At 40.0% G+C, this 19,080-nt stretch overlaps 1 protein-coding gene and 1 long non-coding RNA gene across 5 annotated transcripts in view; both read left to right on the top strand.

Annotated features, from left to right (window-relative positions):
• The window catches only part of LOC144382337 (uncharacterized), a 1,106,857-nt gene that overhangs the window by 465,550 nt on the left and 622,227 nt on the right, over window positions 1–19,080 (top strand). The window lies entirely within an intron of this gene.
• The window catches only part of PARP11 (poly(ADP-ribose) polymerase family member 11), a 41,347-nt gene that overhangs the window by 18,222 nt on the left and 4,045 nt on the right, over window positions 1–19,080 (top strand). Inside the window, exons 2-8 of one of the 4 annotated variants that reach the window (XM_078075489.1) lie at window positions 2,828–2,938; window positions 4,500–4,628; window positions 5,485–5,605; window positions 8,252–8,327; window positions 11,178–11,250; window positions 11,329–11,459; window positions 18,537–18,688. In XM_078075489.1, the coding sequence (XP_077931615.1) occupies window positions 4,503–4,628; window positions 5,485–5,605; window positions 8,252–8,327; window positions 11,178–11,250; window positions 11,329–11,459; window positions 18,537–18,688 (679 nt within the window). In that variant the 5' untranslated portion in view covers window positions 2,828–2,938; window positions 4,500–4,502. Of the gene's footprint in view, window positions 1–2,824; window positions 2,939–4,499; window positions 4,629–5,484; window positions 5,606–8,251; window positions 8,328–11,177; window positions 11,251–11,328; window positions 11,460–18,536; window positions 18,689–19,080 lie in introns of those variants that run through there. The other 3 variants (XM_036082101.2, XM_036082100.2, XM_078075490.1) reach the window with 3 other exon arrangements.

The following is a 19,080-nucleotide window of genomic DNA, read 5'->3' as shown; positions in this document are numbered from 1 at the left end:
ATGTATTGGGGGGCTCCCAAGTTGGGGGCATAAATATTTATAATTGTTAGATTTTCTTGCTGGATAGACCCCTTTGTTATGATATAGTGTCCTTCTTCATCTCTTATTACAGTCTTTGGTTTAAAATCTAGTTTGTCTTATGTAAGTATGGCTACTCCAGCTTTCTTTTGATGACCATTAGCATGATAAATGGTTCTCCATCCCCTCACTTTCAATCTACAGGTGTCTTTAAATCTAAAATGAGTCTCTTGTAGGCAGCATATAGATGGGTCTTGTTTTTTTATCCATTCCAAAACCCTATGTCTTTTTATTGGAGCAGTCCATTTACAATTAGAGTGATTATTGAAAGACATGAATTTAGTATCATTGTGTTACCTGTAAAGTTGTTGTTTCTGGTGATGTTCTCTGTTCCTTTCTAGTCTTTGTTGCTTTTGGTCTTTTTATTCCCCGCTTGAAGAGTCCCCTTTAATATTTCTTACAGGGCTGGTTTAGTGGTCACAGACTCCTTTAGTTTTTGTTTGTCTGAGAAACTCTTTATCTCTCCTTCTATTCTGAATGATAGCCTTGCTGGATAGAGTATTCTTAGCTGCATATTTTTCCTCAGCACGTTGAATATATCATGCCACTCTCTTCTGTCCTGCCAAGTTTCTGTGGAGAGGTCTGCTGCTAACCTTATTTGTTTTCCCTTGTAAGTTAGGGATTTCTTTTCTCTTGCTGCAGGATTTTTTTCCTTATCTCTATATTTTGCAAGTTTTACAGTATGTCTTGGTGTTGGCCTGCTTTTGTTGATTTTGATGGGAGTTCTCTGTGCCTCCTGGATTTGGATGTCCATTTCATTCCCCAGATTAGGGAAGTTTTCAGCTATAATTTGCTCAGATAAAACTTCTGCCCCTTTTTCCCTCTCTTCTTCTGGGACTCCTATGATACAAATGTTACTATGCTTTATGGAGTCATTGAGTTCCCTAAGTCTACATTTGTGATCTGATACTTATCTTTCCCTCTTCTTTTCAGCTTCATTATTTTCCATAATTTTATCTTCTATATCATTTACTCATTCCTTTGCTTCTTCCATCCTTGTGGTCATTACATCCAGTTAGTTTCACATCTCAGTTGTAGCATTTCTTTTTTTTTTTTTTTGTATATTTCGGCCTAACCAGTGTTTAGGTCTTTTTTCTCTGCAGTAAGGGCTCCCTGGTATCTTCTATGCTTTTCTCAAGCCCAGCTAGTATCCTTATGATTGTTGTTTTAAATTCTGGATCAGGCATATTACTTATATCTGCTTCAATCAGATCACTGGCCATGACCTTTTCTTGTTCTTTCTTTTGGGATGAATTCCTCCATCTTGGCATTTTGTCTAGGTCTGTCTTCTTCTGTGTGTTAGGAAAGCCCGTTATGTTTCCTGTTCCTGAGAGTAATGGCTTTATGAAGAAGAGGTCATATAGTGTCCAGGGCCTGGTGCTTCAGGGAGTGTCTCTGGTGTGTGCTGCGTGCACTCTGCTGCTATGCTTTGGCTGTTCTGTCCTTCAGGCCGGTCGTCTGCAGAGGCTCTCCTCGCCTGCAGTGGGCAGTGTTTGGACCTTGTCCAGAGTGTGGCAAGTTTTAACTAGGTATGCTCTGGTTGGCTTGTTAAAAGAAACCAGATCCTATTTCCAGCAGAGCTGGAGCTTTGCAGCACTCTGTGGTCAGGAGACTTGGTGGCTATGGGGTTTGTGCTGGTCTTTCTGGGGGAGGAGCCTGCTGCTCTGGCTCTCAGGCACACTTGCCCTAGTGAAGCAGCACCCGCAGAGTGCAGGGGAGCAGGGCTTGGTGTAAGCAGTTTAGGTTGACTCTGTTGGCACTGTGCTGCTTACCGAGGTTACTTTATGCTGAGGGATGGGGGAGGGAAATTGTGCCAGCCCTCTCCCGTGCCCCCGGGGAGGGGAATTTGTGCCTGCAGCTGTCTGGGCAGCCCTCCCAGAAGAGCCTACAATCTCCCATCCTGTGTCCCAGGCGTCCTTCAGATCCCTGCCTTCACCCTGTCTGTGTCCGGTCCATCTGCCCACCCGGCAGCACAGTGCACCTGTCTTCTATCTCAGGCAGGCCAGCTGAATTCTAAAACTCTTAGCTCCCTGGCTAACTCTATGATTATAGACAAAATAATTGCATTTTATCTGCTTCATTTCCCCCCTAACTTTAATTGGAGGATAGTGACTTATCCTGCACATGGGGCTATGGAAGACAAAAAATTCTGTAGAATTTGAAGTGCTTTAGGAATGTTCTGTATGGTGGCACCTTTCTATAGTGCTCACTTCTCCAAAATAAGGATAAAGATGAGTCTGTCCTGGGTCCAACCCAAAGCTACTTATGACAGGAAGTTCTGGAAGGACTTTGGTAAAACACACTTGTAACCTGGCTTAAAGTGTGATCTTAGGGACAGTGTGACGTAGCAAAGCACACATGATACGTGTATACTGTATAAAGGGTATTTTCTACTTCCTATTTCTTGTTTTCATTTCCCTTTTCTAGTAGAGAAAAGATAGAACTCATAAGCCAAATGTTTATCTTAAATATTACCTTTAAACTTATCCTTCCACATTTGGGGAGTTATTTTCAGAAGAAAAAATAAATTTAGGTTTTTCTTGCTTTCTTTCTTTCTCACAGTAAAATGGCCAAACAATGTGAACAGTAATAGGAGGAAGGGCAGGAGTTGTGAATAGTTCACCTGGACAATTGATCTTAAATTTCAAATCATTGCCTTTATTTTCTGATTAAAAGGTGTAAGGCAAATAGTGGGTCCTATACCTGAAGCTCTTGACCCTAGAGTGTTCTATTTTTCATTTCTTAGCAGCCAGTCAACTTTAAAACATGAAGGAAAAATCCAGAAAATAATCATAAAGCATTCCTTGGAGAAGTTTCCAAACATGAATAAAAAATAACAAGCCCCCTTCATTGAGCTCAGGTACTGTACTTGGCACTTTACTGCATTATCTTATTCATTACTAACAATGGCCCAATGAGGAAGGAACCTTTAATCTCTATTTTGTGAAGAGGAAACTGCCCTAGACAAGGTAATTAGAAGCTTACGCCAGGTTACACAGCTTCTGGAAACAGGATGGACCATTTTAAGTAATGAAATTTAAAGCAAATATTTTCTAAATTACCCAAGTAGTGCATATTCTTTGTAAAAAAAAAAAAAAATCAAAGATGTAGGAAATAAAATTTTTAACAAATCACCAATAACCATATATGTGTGTATGTGTGTATATGATTACACACACACAAAGATTGGAAAGACACAGAATAAGTGATAGTGTTGGTTAACCCTGGAGAAGGAAAGTGAGAAGATACCAGAAATGGAAGGGACGGTCAAAAACATGTTTAGCTTTATCTAGAATGTTCTGACTTTTTGCACAGGGACTGTTTTCATATATCAGTTGTGCAAATTTAATTTATTTAAAAACCCTCAAGGAATGAGGACACATTCCAGATAAAGTTAATCATCTTTGACTAACCTCATCACCCCTTTTCTGGTGACCCTCTCTTTATCACAATCTCTACTCAAGAATGTTTAAACCTTTTCAAAGATAGTGTGGACATAAGTTACTTGATATAGGGAAGATTGTAGAATCGTTGATAATGAAGTATAAGGCAGTATACTATGGCGGTTACACGCACAGACCCTGGATCCAGACTGCCTGGGTTTGGATCCTGGCTGCCCTATTGTATGATCTCTCTGTGCTCCAGTTTCCTCCTTTATAAATTTGGGATAATAATACCTATCTTACCGGGTTGTCATGAATCCTAAATGAGTTATTATCTGTACATTACTTAGCACCTGGCACACTGTAAGAGCCAGATAAGGGTTGCTATAGTCATTATTGTTATCCTGACACTTAGAAAAAGCTATGATAAATTGTTGTATGGGCTTTTTCAGACTTTTTATCTGTATGTGTGTACATATACACATACAGACATGTACATACATATATATTCACATGGGTAAATATAGGTGAATTTTTATGAAAATTGGATCATACTATTTCTATTTATTATAACCTTTTTTTGTACTCAACACTATAGATTATAAACATCTTTCCATGGCATGGAATAATGAGTGTTTAAAACAAATCTCAGGTGTATTTGGTCTTAGCTAGTTGTGATAGCATGGATTCTTTTTGACCAAATGTGTGAACATATGATAAGACAGAAATTTCTTGGCACTATATTGAAAATTTGGAGTGCTTATAGATATTGACACAGCTTACTTAAATGGTTGAATGGGCATTGATATGTCTTACCTGAGTGTATAATTATTTGTCTTATCTGTTAAGCAGTGATATTCAGCCTTTGTTAAATGTTTATCTTCAGAGTCAATATGCCAGAGAGAATGGTATTTTTAAAGGGTCACTGTGGGAAGGACACTTGGAATATAGTTCTTTGTAGTAAGAAAAATGATGTAGAAAAAGTACATTGGTTATTAAAAAAAGTATTTCTTCTTCTGCCTCTTTCTGGCTTCTCAGGAGATGTTTCACAAAGCGGAAGAATTCTTACCCAAGAGGACGGATAGTGAAATGGATGAGATGGACACGTCGGACACCCAGTGGGGCTGGTTTTACCTGGCGGAGTGTGGGAAGTGGCACATGTTTCAGGTACTTCCTTTCCAGAACCTACCAGAAGGGCCTCGGGTCCACTTAGCGCCACCTTGCTGCCGCACAGCGTGCCAGTGCAGACCCTGAAGGACATTCAACCTTAAGGACATCAGATAGCTTGACTAAAAGAAAAAAGAGGAATCCTTCTAGTCCTTTTCCTTTTCATTTCCCCAGGTTTTCTCAATCATGTATTTAGAAGAAGCAGTGTGCATTCACTGCGTGTACAGAGGGCGAGTGTGACTGAGTTGTGTAGTGTCAGTACGGCCGAGCAACTCCAAGTTCCGTTTGGTGGACAAGGAGAAGGGGAAGAGAGCAAGCCCATATTAAGCACCTTGTGTCCGCCAGGTATTATGATAGATGCCACAGGTATCATGTTAGATGCCACAGGTATCTTTTCTCCTTTAGCCTCCCAGCAGCTCTGAAGCAGATGCTAATACTCTCACAGGCCAAGAGACTGAAACTCAGAAAAGGTCACAGAATCCATCCAGAGTCACATACAGCTAGGGAATTTGAACCCATACTCAAAAGCTTGTGGTCTTCTTTTACTTCCAAGCCTGCTTAAAGGAGATTTGAGCCAGTGAGGAAGTTGTAATTATTGTAATAATTTGTAAAAATCATAACAATTTGGAAAGAGGGGTTCTAAGCAGTTCCTGGAGTTTCTTTGCTGGAAATCCTGACACCGTTTTGCACACGCTGGCTTAGCTGTGATTCTCCCTGTGTGTGGGAACTAGAACAGGCGATCAGTGAGTTCCCCGTGTCGCTCCATTCTCTGTCTCTTGTGACCACAGAACCGCCTCTGTGGCCAAGCCATTGATGTGAACAGCTGGTAAATGAAACTTTCTGGTTTGTCTTAAAGCCGGATACCAACATTCAGTGTTCAGTTAGCAGTGAAGATATCGAAAAAAGCTTCAAAACAAACCCTTGTGGCTCCATTTCTTTTACTACTTCCAAATTCAGCTACAAGATAGACTTTGCAGGTATGTTTTTTTTTCCCTAATAGTTGTGTGTTTTTAGTATATCGATATGGTAAAATCTACAGTTCTGTAGATGAGAATTAGTTGATGTATTTGTAAACAGTGAAGTAAATCCTTTTTGTCACACACACAAATCTCTCTATAAAAATTCAAGATTTAAAATCTTGAGCAACATTACCTTTTATAAAGGAGTATTTGTATGCTTATCGATAACTAATGTATATGGAGATTGTCGTATGTTTTGAGCTTATGTAACACTTCTAAGGAACACAAAACACTTTTTAGCTGTTTTCTTCATCATCCTTTCAGCCTTTTGAAATAGCTGGGAATCTTTTTATTTTAAGGATCAATCTGAGAGGTTAGTAACACTAGCTGGTGATAGTTTGAAGACCAAAGTTCAGCTGAACGACCCATCTCCTAGTGTCTTTGCCGGAAAACTATTTCTTTCATGGACATTGCCTTCTACCACTTTCTGATTTCATTGGCTCTTTCACAGAATAGCCAGCTAATCTGGAAATTGGCCCCACTTTGGATTTCATCTGTGATATATGGGCATGGTTTTAGGTATCCCATGAAAAACCTGTCGGATTCAACTCTTTCAGTTTCAAGCTGTTAGTTTCAGCTGTTTATTGCACAGAGACATACAAGACCTGGATGGGGAGGATATTTTTTTTTTTAAGATTTTATTTTTAAAGTAATCTGTACACCCACCATGGGGCTCGAACTTATAACCCCGAGGTCAAGAGTCATGTGCTCTACTGACTGAACCAGCCAGGCCCCCAGGGAGGCTTTCTTAATAAAGCATATTTTGGCTGCTACATGGCTCAGTCCTCTAGCTGGTGCATCCCAGCTTCTATGAGTAGTATCTTTATGACAGAGTTAGGAGTGTGTTGTGGTGCAGTAGGGTGGTGAAACCTTAGGAAATCCCCTTGAATGAGCTAAGGCCCGGAAATGGTGAAGGGAGGGGGGTTGTCCAGTAAGAGGTTGATGCAACCAAATCTCTAATGATTATTGTTTCCCCCAAAGCTTGTTTTATTAGCAAGAGTTATATTATATTATAATATATTCTTATTACTCCTGACTAGCCATCACTTTTTTAATGACATTAGGCAAATAGACTGCCTTTAAGGGACCCCGATTATTTGTCTTTTGGCCTCAGTTTAGACAGAAGGCGTCCACTAGACCTTTTAGACATCTTGTGTACAAGGGCCTATTTGAAGTAATACTGAGACATCATGATATGCGCACACACCAGGCTTCATGACAAGGATGAAGTTTATCAAAGCATTTGGTCGATAATTCAGCAAGCCACATGTTTCTGAAAGAATATTTTAAACTGTATTTTGGGGAGAACTTTCAAACAATGCAGTTTATTTACAAAATGTCTTTATCAAAGAATAAGAGTCACATATAATGATTCCATTTCACCAGCCCTCTATATAATGATATCAGCATTTTGCATGTACTATTTGCAACATTAGCCCCAACTATTCGGCCACAAGCCAACTTAGGTGCTCTTGATAAAAATGGTGAAACAGAAACTCAGAATGAACTGCTATAAGAAGACAGCACAGGCTTTGTTCCCTTTGCTGAGATGATCTTGCTTTTTCCTGCACAGCGGTGATGCCATTGTGGGCAGAACCTAAGAGAATCCAGAAAGGGCAGAACATACTTTATACCTTATAGCATTTGCCTGGATGGGCGGACCTCTTTATTTTGGAATGGGATGATGCCAGTTAGATAAGATAGAGGGACTAGCATCTCACATTAAGCCTCAGTACTTAGCTTTGTGGGCACGAAGAAATGGACCTGGTGATATTGCCACAGTTAAGGCACAAAAGAGAGAGTTAACTGGTCTTTTATCACTAGAATCTCTTTAAAAAGGATGTATTGCGTCTAGTGGGTTTTCTCTTTTTTGGCTTGGGAATACAATTTAGAGAGAAGGTGAGAAATGTACCAATTTTTGATATTCTGTGAATTGTGTTAAGTTTTATAGCAGTAACATATCTTTTTACCATTCACAACATTTTTGGAGAAATCAAAGTAAGTACACTTTCCACTTAATAAACCAACCGGAAGCTTTGGTTCTATAATTTCATTCTCTTCCGAGTACTCTTCATTTTCCTAAGTTTGGAACTCTTGCACTGTAGCATCCATTTACTGTCAGTGGGATACAGAAAGGAGCGGGCCCTGCCTACTGAGCCGCATGAGCTGAGCATCCTGTGCATGAGCGTAGGTCACACGATGAAGCCCGGCTCCCTGAATAGCACTTTTTTTTTTTTTAAAGATTTTATTCATTTGACAGAGAGAGAGAGCACAAGCAGGGGCGAGGGGCAGAGGGAGAGGGAGAAGCAGGCTCCCTGCTGAGCAGGGAGCCCAATGTGGGGCTTCATCCCGGGAGCCTGGGATCATGACCTGAGCCGAAGGCAGACGCTTAACCGACTGAGCCCCCCAGGCGCCTCCTGAATAGCACTTTTATGTTGTGATAAGTAGATGTATGGTGGGGTGTCCTTGATAGACTGTGCTTATCAGCTCTTCCCTAAACCCCAAGGTTCCCCATCAGCAGGTGCTGTGGCTACGCATCTCCGTGACTATTTACAGCACAGTATGTTCCTACCACTTACCTAATATCTTTGTCTTTGTATACAGAAATGAAGCAAATGAATCTCATCACTGGAAAACAGCGCTTAATAAAAAGAGCCCCCTTTTCTATCAGTGCTTTCAGGTATTGTAAAGAGACTAGGGGTAGAAAGAGTGGGCTTTTCTCCTCTTAGTATTTGACAGAGGAACAAGTAGACTGAAAATGTTTGGGTAGGTTATTTCATGATCTTGATATTGCTCTTTTTGTTACTGAATTTCACAATAGTTGATGAACTAACAATATGATTATTTTCTGCCCTTGTTTCCTTTCCTATTGTCCTCTTCATTTCCCCTTATATGTTTACATGTTTTTGTTTCTTTAGGACAGTTACAGAATGCCACATGGTCTCTGCTATAAGTCCTTGAAATAGCTTACTGAAGTAGGTTTGAATTAACTTGCAAATACTCTGACAGAACCATCCAGTTATGTGAGCCATAAATCCTAGGCAGTTGCCCACTTTGTCTCTGCCTCCACTTATCCCCATTGGGTGACTCCTGGGAGTGATTTCAAATCTGTCATGACCAAAGGAGGCCTACAGGAGCTGGGAGAGCGGCGGGCCAGCAGCATGGCTCTCTGCTCCTGAGGCTGGTTGCACATTTTCCTTTTTGCTCTCTCTGGCTATACACAGTCTGAAAAGAGAGACATAGATGCCAAAAGAAAATACGTATTTGTTATTCATGTGAATGAAAGTGAAGGGGAAAATCTTAGAGCATACCTCCCACTTTCTGTCCAAGTGAATATTGAAATTCCTGCTGTTGAAAGAATGTAGAATTAATCAGGAAAAAAAAAAAAATGCCAGCATGTGAATTAGTATCTTTGCTCTTCCCAAAGAGATACTTTGAAAGAATTAGAGTAAGGAAAGAAATGCTTTAAGTTTTTTTTTTTTTCTTTATTGATCTTTATTGACCTAATGTCACCTTTGTTATTAGGTATTTTTTTTTTTATGCTTTAAGATTCTGTCAGTTTGTTTCTTAAGACCTTTGGCTTGTATTTTAGCATCATGATTTAAAAGTTATTCAAGTCCTTATATAATGAATGCCCTAGTACTTCTATGGAATATGGAGAATATATTATTTTCTTACCAGCCACATCATATCTTTATTCTTTTTTTTTTAATTTGTATTGTTATGTTAATCACCATACATTACATCATTAGTTTTAGATGTAGTGTTCCATGATTCATTGTCATATCTTTATTCTTGAGTACAAGGAATATAATAAAGAAATTACTTAGCTTGCAAGAGTGTGCAGTCTGGGAGAAAAATGAGATATAATCATGGAAAATGTGAATGTAATTGTATGTTATTATTGCTGGTGTACTTTGGTGGGGAGAAGCAGCACACTGTGGGGTCGAGCACTTTGTTCTGTCACAGAATATAGAGACCATAGAACAAAGACGGGACAGGGAGAGAATAATCAGAATGGAAGACAAGAAGCAAGATAATGACAGAGGAGGAACAGTTAGGTAGGCTACAGTAGAGTGAGGCCAGTAAGTGAGCACTGACAGGGATATATTTATTTATGGCAGGGATATATCGAGCATGTATTAAATCCAAGGTGAATGGTTAACATTTTCCTACCGGCAAGGAAATTACAATTAATTAAGGCTACGGGCTCCTTAAAAATTAGAAGGAAAAAAAAAAGTTTTCTGAGGGTAAAAGTAAAAATTTGCCTGAAGTATCTTTTGTTTTAACAAAACAAAACAAAACAACCCCCCCCAAAACAAACAAGAAAAACAATAAGAAGAACAAAACAAAAACAAAAACAAACACTGGGAAAAGTACTGGAGTTCTTATCATCAAGGGCTCATCTCTGTAATATCTGAATCTCTTAAGTAGAAGACCCACAACCCATTAGAAACATATGACCTCACTCATAATAAGAGAACTACAAATTATACCAGACTATTTTTTACTATCAAACTGTCAGAAATTCAAAAGTTTGATAACATGCCATTTTGGAGAGATTGTTGGGAAATAGGAATTCTCTCCATTTCTGGTGGTAATATTAATGAGTACAACCTTCAAGGAGGGCATTTGGCCAGTATCTGTCAGAATCTGAAATAAATATGTTCTTTGACCCAGGAATCCCATTTCAAGGATGTTATCCTACAGATACACTAGTGGGTGTGTAAAATGGCAAAAGGATAACCTTGTTGTTTTGCAGCATTCTTAACAGTAGCAAGAAGTCAAAAACAAGCTAAATATCATCAACAAGGGACCTGTTACATAAATGATGGTATATCTGCACCATAGAATTCTATGCACCTGCAAAATAGATTGCACTCATTCATTTAACCACTATGTATGGAGTGTTTACCATGGGCGAGATTCTGGTAGGTAGAGATTCTGGTAGATCTCTAAGAACATAATAAGTGGGAAAAAATGGCTGCAAAAAACATATTTTTACTACCATTTTTGTAAAAATTTGGTTTGTGTTAACCTAAAAATGTCTGGAAAACTACCCCAAAGTCTAAAAAAACCTGATTACTTGGAGTTGGGGCAAGAGGTGACAATTGGAGAGGGAAGGAAACTGTTCACCGTCTGCTTCTTTATACGTATCCATTTTTAAAACATATGATTGTAGGATCTTGTCAAAAATTAGAATGAGCTTTAAGAAGGAAGCTAAAGACAAGTTGGAAATTTCTGGCAATTTTAAGAAAGACATGATGGAATTAAACAACCGTTTTTTAAATGTTGATGTTATTCGAGATTGGCTGTTTTCCATCAAAGTTGTCAGTTCAGCACCCAAAAAGCAGCACACAGGAGACACTGAGTAAATATTTGAAAATAAAGAACCGAGGGCTTCAATTAATTGCGTTTGTCACAATATCCCAAACATGAAAATTCAGCTTTGGAGAAAAGGCGAAATTAAATCATCGACCATAATTATCACCAGTTTCTAATACTGTGTTGTGTCTTTTGCCATTTAAAGTTACATCTGTGAAAATGAGGCCATCCCTATGCCCCCACACTGGGAGAATGTGAACACCGACGTGCCCTATCAGGTAAGAGCGGGGCTGGCCAGCCGCCCTGTGCAGGACCGGAAGGGGCCCCAGTAAAACTATGCAAACTTCTTTTTCCAGCTGGTTCCTTTGCACAGTCAAACACACGAGTATAACGAAGTTGCCAGTCTCTTTGGGAAAACAATGGACCGTGGCAGAATTAAAAGAATTCAGAGAATTCAAAACCTGGACTTGTGGGAGTTCTTCTGCAGGTGAGGCGGCGTCTGACCCGAGCCCTCTCTGTAGCCCCTAAGGCTTCTGGAGTCTTGGAGAAGGCGAGGCGCGGATGTTGGCCCGTGTTGTCTTTTGGCTTTGTCATGCCAATTGTGTGTCCCAGCGCTCCACCTCAGTGCGCTCTCCGGGGGCCGGGGTGAGGGCTGGTGACAGCCACCCTGGAGGCCAAGGCCAGCCTGGCTTACAGCACTGTGGCTTTTGAGATGCAGAGCTATGCGTCGTGGCTGCAGTCAGCAATAGGAGGGAGGCGAGGAAACTGTTTAGTTTTGTTGGCATGGCTTTGGTGGCACAGCCCTGTATGTGGAATTAGAAGTCTCTGGAAACAATTGTTGAATTTTCTGAAAAAGCGATTCCACCCTCTTGCCTATAGTCATTTGCTTGTTTTGTTTTGGAGGGCATTGTGAAACACACCTTCAAATGTCCTGCTAGGCCCAGTGTATGTAGTAGATTTAAAATCTCAGTTGACTACTTAATTTAGGTTGGAAACCACCTGTTGGATTGCTCAGTATGCATTTACCCTAAAAATAAAGCTCGTTATAGAAAACATAAAGGTATTGTCCAAATTAACCTGTTGTGCTGTATTTTTTAATAACAAATATTACTTAAAATAATGGCTTCCTGAAGCATTTTTTTTTTTTTAATTTGACAGAGAGAGAGATAGCGAGAGCAGGAACACAAGCAGGGGGAGTGGGAGAGGGAGAAGCAGGCTTCCTGCCGAGCAGGGAGCCCGATGTGGGACTCAATCCCAGGACCCTGGGATCATGACCTGAGCCAAAGGCAGACGCTTAACGACTGAGCCACCCAGGCGCCCCTTCCTGAAGCATTTTTATTAAATTTATGATGATATGTAATTTCTAATTTTTTAAAATATAGCAGACCTTTTTAAAAAATGTATTTATCTTAGAGACAGAGAGAGCACATGCCCACATGTACCCACAAGTGCGGGGGGAGAGGCAGAGGGAGGGAATCTTCAAGCAGATTCCTGGCTGAACACGGAGCCCCATGTGGGGCTCTATCTCAGGACCCATGAGATCATGACCTGAGCCTAAATCACCAGTAGGTTGCTTACCTGTCTGAGCTACCCAGGCGCCCCTAAATATGAGCAGACTTTTAATATTTACTCAGGAAATTTTCAAATAACAGAGTCTAATATAATGAATATAATGCAGAATATAATGTATCCATCATCCTGACTTAACATGTTAGGATTTACCTCACATAATCTATCTCCTTTATTTCTATTATTGTTGTTGCTGAAGTATTTCAAAGCCGTAACTCATTTCATTCCCATATACTTGAAAATTGGGCCGACTTTTGTTTGGTAATGATACGTGGAATTCTTTCATGCTTCTGATAAGTAGTAATATGGACTGAGTATATTCCTGGTTTTATTGCCATAATAGTTTATGGTAAGATAAGGGGTTTTCAGCGTGTATTCTTTTCAGTCTTGAGCCTTTGAACCAAGCCAACTTTTATTTCTGACAATAATGAGTTTAACTGAATTTAGGTTTTATTGGGTTCTTGTTAGATGATTCTTTTGTTGAGGAGGATTGAGGCTTCTCTCCCCTTTAACTTTATTCTCTCAGTGAATAAAGTGAGATTTTCTAAAATGGTCTGATGAAAACTTAATTCATTATTCTTAATCAGGCCTCTGAAGTGGAGTTCAATTATATTTGAACTCATAATTTGAGTTGTCTCTGTTCAATTCTAGTGGTAAAATGTACCAGTGAATCCCCATGTTTAAACATTGTATACAAAGGATTTTACTGGAAACGGTTTCACTCTGTCGATGCCCTTCATTATTTTATGTACTGTTGGCCTATAGAAATCTGTGATGGCAAATGAACCTGTCACCTGCTCTGACAGTAGAAAATACGGGGTCTCATTGTAAGGACAGCCTGTTATTTTGACATCTCCACGAAGAACTACAATCCTAGTCATTCTTATCATCATGTAACCTCTGACTCACTGTACAGGTGGTGAGGCCCACAGGAGTCCCTCAGGCATCTGTTTCCATTTTGCCCAGGCCTTTTTTACTTCTCTCCCTTCTTCCAAGAAATATGTTGTAGCACCTACTTTGTGACAGGCACTATTCTAGGCACACTTGGGACGTAACAGTGTACAGGACCATAACTTGAGCAAGGAGCCAGGCAGTTGCACCACAGAATGAAAATAAAAATTAAGATGAATGATTAGAGAAGAAGGTAGAAAGGTAGTCAAGAGGTTGAGCATGCAGGAGTTTGTAGTAGAGCCACTGTGGAATGGTTGTGTGATTTTCTTCCGTAGCCTTACTGGAGTTGGATTGATTTGGAGTTGAGGTCAGAGAGTTAGCAGGAGCAGGCCACGCAGGGCCTTATAAATCAAACTGAGGGGTTTGGATTTTTTTCCTGGAAAATGCAATGGCAACAGTGGCAATCCGTTATAGAACTTGAAGCAAGAGAATGATCAATCCAATTTGCATTTTAGAAAAATAATGCTATCAGGCTATACTGTGGAGAAAGTGTTTAAAGCAGTGGTTCTTGATTAGGAGTGATTTTGCCCACCAGGGGATTTTGGCAATGACTGGAGATGATTTTTAATTGTCATGTGGTTGGATGGGGAATTAAGACTGGTATCAACTGGGTAGAAGTCAGGGGTGCAAAACATCCTACAGTGTATAAGACAACCTCTCACAACAGTTAGTTAGCCCAAAATGGCAGTAGTGTGAAGGTTGAGAAACATTGGTTTAAAGGAGTCACAGTTAGAAGCAGGGAGACCAATTTAGGAGATTGTTTCAGTAATTAAACTGAGATATATTGGGTGACCTGAACCAAAGTGGCATCTGCTGTGTCAGAATGAAGAGGATGGGTTTGAGATATTAAGGATGTAGAATGATGATTTAATGTGTTCAGTGGTGTGAGTAAGGAGATGGGAAAGGTACCTCCAGAGTTTCTGACTCATTTCGGTTGACTAAGGGAATATGGGCAGGAACAGATTTTGGTCTTTGTCCTTAGGGAGGATGGGGAGGAAGTAGTAGTTGATACATGTGTCATAACTCAGGAGAGTGGTGTAGATTAGAAATAAAGGTTTTGGAATTATCAGAAAATGTGAGGTAGTAGAAGCCATAGAATTGATAAGATGACCAGGGAGTGTAGGTAGATTAAGAAGAGGACGAAGGACTGAACTCTGCAAGGGACGGATAGAGGAAAACTCGAGGCAGAAACTGAGAAGTAACAACCACAGAAAGTGGGAGAAAACCAAAAGAAGATAGAGTCACAGAAACCAAAGGAAGAAAGTGGTTTAAGCATGTAGGTGTTGTATGTGACCCTGAGGATGATGCCAAGTAAGATGATATTGAATATGTCCTTCGGATTTTGTGACAAGAAGGTCATTGGTACCCTTGATGAGAGCCATGTTGGTGGATGCTATATTGTATATACAGCAAATGTTGGCAGCTCTTCTGAGAAGCTTGGCAGTAAAGAGGAAGAGGGAATATGAGAAGATGGGTACTGTGGAGTTGGGAAGGGTGTCTTTGTTTTGTTTTGTTACGATTTTTGAATTTGAAGATGGGAGGGACCTGAGCATGTGTAAATTGCAGTAGGGAAGAACCCAGGGAAGGAGAGTTTAAAGTATAAGAGAAAGGGAAAGGGTAATTGATGCATTAAGACTTGTAAAGAGGTGTGATAGGGTGGAATTCAGAGACTATATTACAATATACAGAAGGAGCTAGACGAGGGTGGTCCAGTCATGTTTATAGATAAGTAGAGGTAGGGGATGGAGAGAGGGGTTATGTTATGGAGTTCCTTCCTGAAACTTCACGTGTCTTTGGTGAAATAAGAAGTGAAGCAGCCTACAGAGAATGAAGGGTTAGGGAGGTGTAGATAAGAGGGAGAGAGGGAGGAAGAGGAGATTTGGAATGGCCAATGTGGAAAATGGGAGAGAAAGAACTAACTTGGGAACCACAGGATTTCCATCAGTGTTGAGGGCTTAGCTGATGTCAGAATATGTGAATTTGGAATGGAAACCTGGGGATGTTGTGTGATTTATTTCAGCAGTCCATATTTACTGGCAGAGAGTGGAGGAGGTTGGATTGACCCAGGGTTGGGAAGGATGTGGCAGCAGGAATTAAGAGCAGGGAAAGCTGCTATCTCATAAAGAATGTGGATTTAGATGAGAGGTTCTCAGCCCTAGCCACCTATCAGAATCACCTGCAGAGCTCTTTAACTCATGGCGATGTCTATCACCCATCCCAGGTCTACTGAATCAGAACTTCTGTGTTCTGATACCTTTAACAAGTTCTGCCAGTGATTCTGATGCTCAGCCAGGATGGAGAACCACTGGTCTGAACCTAGGCGAATTTACTTCAATCTGGAGCACAAAGTTATTCCTGTTGCAATTTAGCGCAAGTGGCAACTTAGTCCTTTTGGCACCCTAGTCCCTGAGAGTGTGGGTAATTTTAAGATATCTTTGAGAAGAGGGTGCTGGAGTATTTTCCAGAAGTTCAGAAATGACTGTGGGGTTGGACCAAGGTGGGCAGGGTCATGAAGAACTTAGTGTAGTTTGAATCCTGTGATGTTCCCCAAAGGTTTAGCTGCAGCCCAAGAGGTCTTGGAGCTCAATGTTAGCCTTTCCGGAACCCCAAGGTCACAGTATGTCACGAATCTCCACATTTCATGGGTGCCTTAGTAGTTGGCACTAGAATAAACTATGCTGTGGGGATGCAAAGCTTTGCCTACCCCATCCCACTCTGCCTTCAACTGGGATATATGGCATGTCCAATCCAGTGACTGAGCAGATTTTCAGTGCCCACACTACGAGAGACTCAGGTGAATTTTCAAACCAGGAATTATTCTAATCTGTGCCTGAGAAGTATAATGAGTGAATATCCTGATTTTAGAGTGGATTCTAGTCATTACAGACAGTGAAGCTTGACCTTAGGAAGTGTATACTAAAATATTGACTTAGGAAAAAACAGTATGGATTCACTAATGCCCAGCTAAATAAGAGGATTACCATAGTGGTAGATGACCAAGGCCCTGGATAATATAACTTGGTTTTTACAAAGTGGTTAATAAGACGTTCCCGTATTGGAGGCAAGATAGAGAAATGTATGCCGGGTGATAGTTCAAAGAGAAAAATTAATACCCAGTTAAAAGTCTTGGGCTGAGAGTAACTTGAGTGGCATGCTTGCTTTCTTCTTGAGCCCTTCAACATTTTTATCAGGAATTTGGATGAAAATGTAGAGGGCTTGCTTATCACACTTGTGAAAGATTTAACATGAGACGGGGTAGCTTATTCACAAGTCAGAAAGACCTTGGAAGATTGAAACAGTCAAAACAAATTTGATTATCTTTTTTTTTTTTAAAGATTTTTTTCCCTTGCTTGGAACAGCAACATATGTGCATTGTAAGTAAGTAAGTAAATAAATAAATAAATAAATAAATAATCAGACTGTACCTAAAGGTCTAAAAAAGATAGTCAGCAAATTTGTTCTCAGTGAAAACATGTTGGATTTTTCTGAAGGACTTATTTGTTTAATGCATACCCCTCTAACCTCATGCTTAATGGTCCAAAAGACTGTCACCAGTAGACCAAACCATATACGTTTAAGATTTTTTTTTTTTAAGATTTTATTTATTTATTTGACACAGAGAGAGAGAGACAGCGAGAGAGAGAGAATACAAGCAGGGGGAGTGGGAGAGGGAGAAGCAGGCTTCCTGCCGAGCAGGGAGCCCGATGCGGGGCTCGATCCCAGGACCTTGGGATCACGACCTGAGCTGAAGGCAGACGCTTAATGACTGAGCCACCCAGGCGCCCCACATTTAAGTTTTGATACATATTGCCAAATGACTCTTGGGAAAGACCATTTCCATTTCTCTCATTTAAATGCAGCTGTCATTCCCCCGCAAAGTCACTAAGCTGCATGTTGTTTATAAATGATGCATTTTTTTAAAAATTGCTTTTCAAGATAAAGTGTAATTGAAATCAATCAAAAGGAGGTCTGGTTTGAGAAAGTCTTGGGGGTTTGGAGTGACTATGAAGTGATGCCACTGGTGAACCAGGAGAGCCAGTGCTGGCTGATGATATCAGGACCCTGCTTCTGTTTCTTACTGACATTTATAAATTAGAAAATACCCAGCAGATTCTTGGCAACTAAAGGCTGTCCAGGAAAGAAAAAGGCCGGGAATCTATGCTCTATGAAGCTGTTTTCAGTTTGTTTTTTATGGGTACAATCAGTCCTGCATTGAATATCTTTTTATGGGTAAGAAGAGATTTGTCCATTGGGAAGTGGGTTGAAGTGGATGGCTTAATGTTCCTCTCAGCTCTAAGATACAAAATTCAGTTCAATCCAACTAACATTTTCTGGTCTCTGGAGATAAAAAGATTAGGGCATGGTCCCTGCTGAAGGAGTTCACTATTTAAAATGGAATGGGAAGAAATCAGAGAGGGAGACAAACCATGAGACTCTCGACTCTGAGAAGCAAACTGAGGGTTGCCGAAAGGGAGGTGGGTGGGGAGATGGGGTAACGGGGTGATGGGCATTGAAGAGGGCACGTGATATGATGAGCACCGGGTACTATACTCAACTAATGAATCATTGAACATTATATCAAAACTAATGATGTACTATACCTTGTTGAATTGAATTTAAAATTGAATTTAAATTGAATTGAATTTAAAAAAAGGAAAGAAAAAAATAAAGACTCTGTGAACTTTATATTATTTGTTTTTAGTGTCATTTTTAGGCATCTGTAAAGCTTGGCTGGTTTAGGCAATCAGTTACCTTTACTATGATGGGGCATCATCTGGGATAGCTCTAGTTTTTGGTATAATTTTCAGCCTTAAGTCTCAGTTATAACTAATAATTTTTGGTAAGATGATTATGTGTCCAAGGCCCTTGGACAAAAAAGATTATTTCTTTTCCAGAACTGCTTTGTCCACTTAAAGTGGATTAAGTTAAAGAAGTATTTTCTGTTTCACCCTTTCTATTGAACTTGGCTCTTCTGAAAACTAATAAATGCCACTTATGGTCTGTTTCTCTGTGTGTTTTGTGCCTATGTATATTGTGTTTTTAGGAAAAAGGCTCAGCTCAAGAAAAAAAGAGGCGTGCCTCAGATTAATGAACAAATGCTCTTTCATGGTACCAGCAGTGAATTTGTGGAAGCAATTTGCATTCATAACTTTGACTGGAGAATAAATGGTATACATGGTGCTCTCTTTGGGAAAGGTAATTATCAGCATTCCAGGTCTCGTTTGAGTCCTAGGAGAGAATCTCCTCTCTAGAGATAATTGTTTTATAATTCAGGAGTATGATAGTCATTAAGTTAAAAGTTACTGTACTAGGTTCCTCACACACCCTCAGAATTTCTGAGCCACAGAAAAGCCACTTCCTGCAGGTACAGGGTAGAAGTAAGACTTTGACAGCTCTACCAGATTAAATAGCTCCCCAAGTCCCAGTCTTTCAGATGGGACATCATGTCCAGATTAGCTGATTTTTACATTACATTTAATTTCCATGTATAAATCCCTTCCATGGATAAGCCTCTATAATAAACTGTTTTATGTCAAATATACAGAGAACTATAAAATGAATTGATTCATTGTGGACAGGTCTAAGTA

This window comes from Halichoerus grypus, chromosome 6, assembly GCF_964656455.1.
Source record: "Halichoerus grypus chromosome 6, mHalGry1.hap1.1, whole genome shotgun sequence".
In the NCBI taxonomy this organism is placed as follows: Eukaryota; Metazoa; Chordata; class Mammalia; order Carnivora; family Phocidae; genus Halichoerus; species Halichoerus grypus.
The sequence above is the reverse complement of the archived record's forward strand: the minus strand, read 5'-3'. Positions and strand labels throughout refer to the sequence as shown.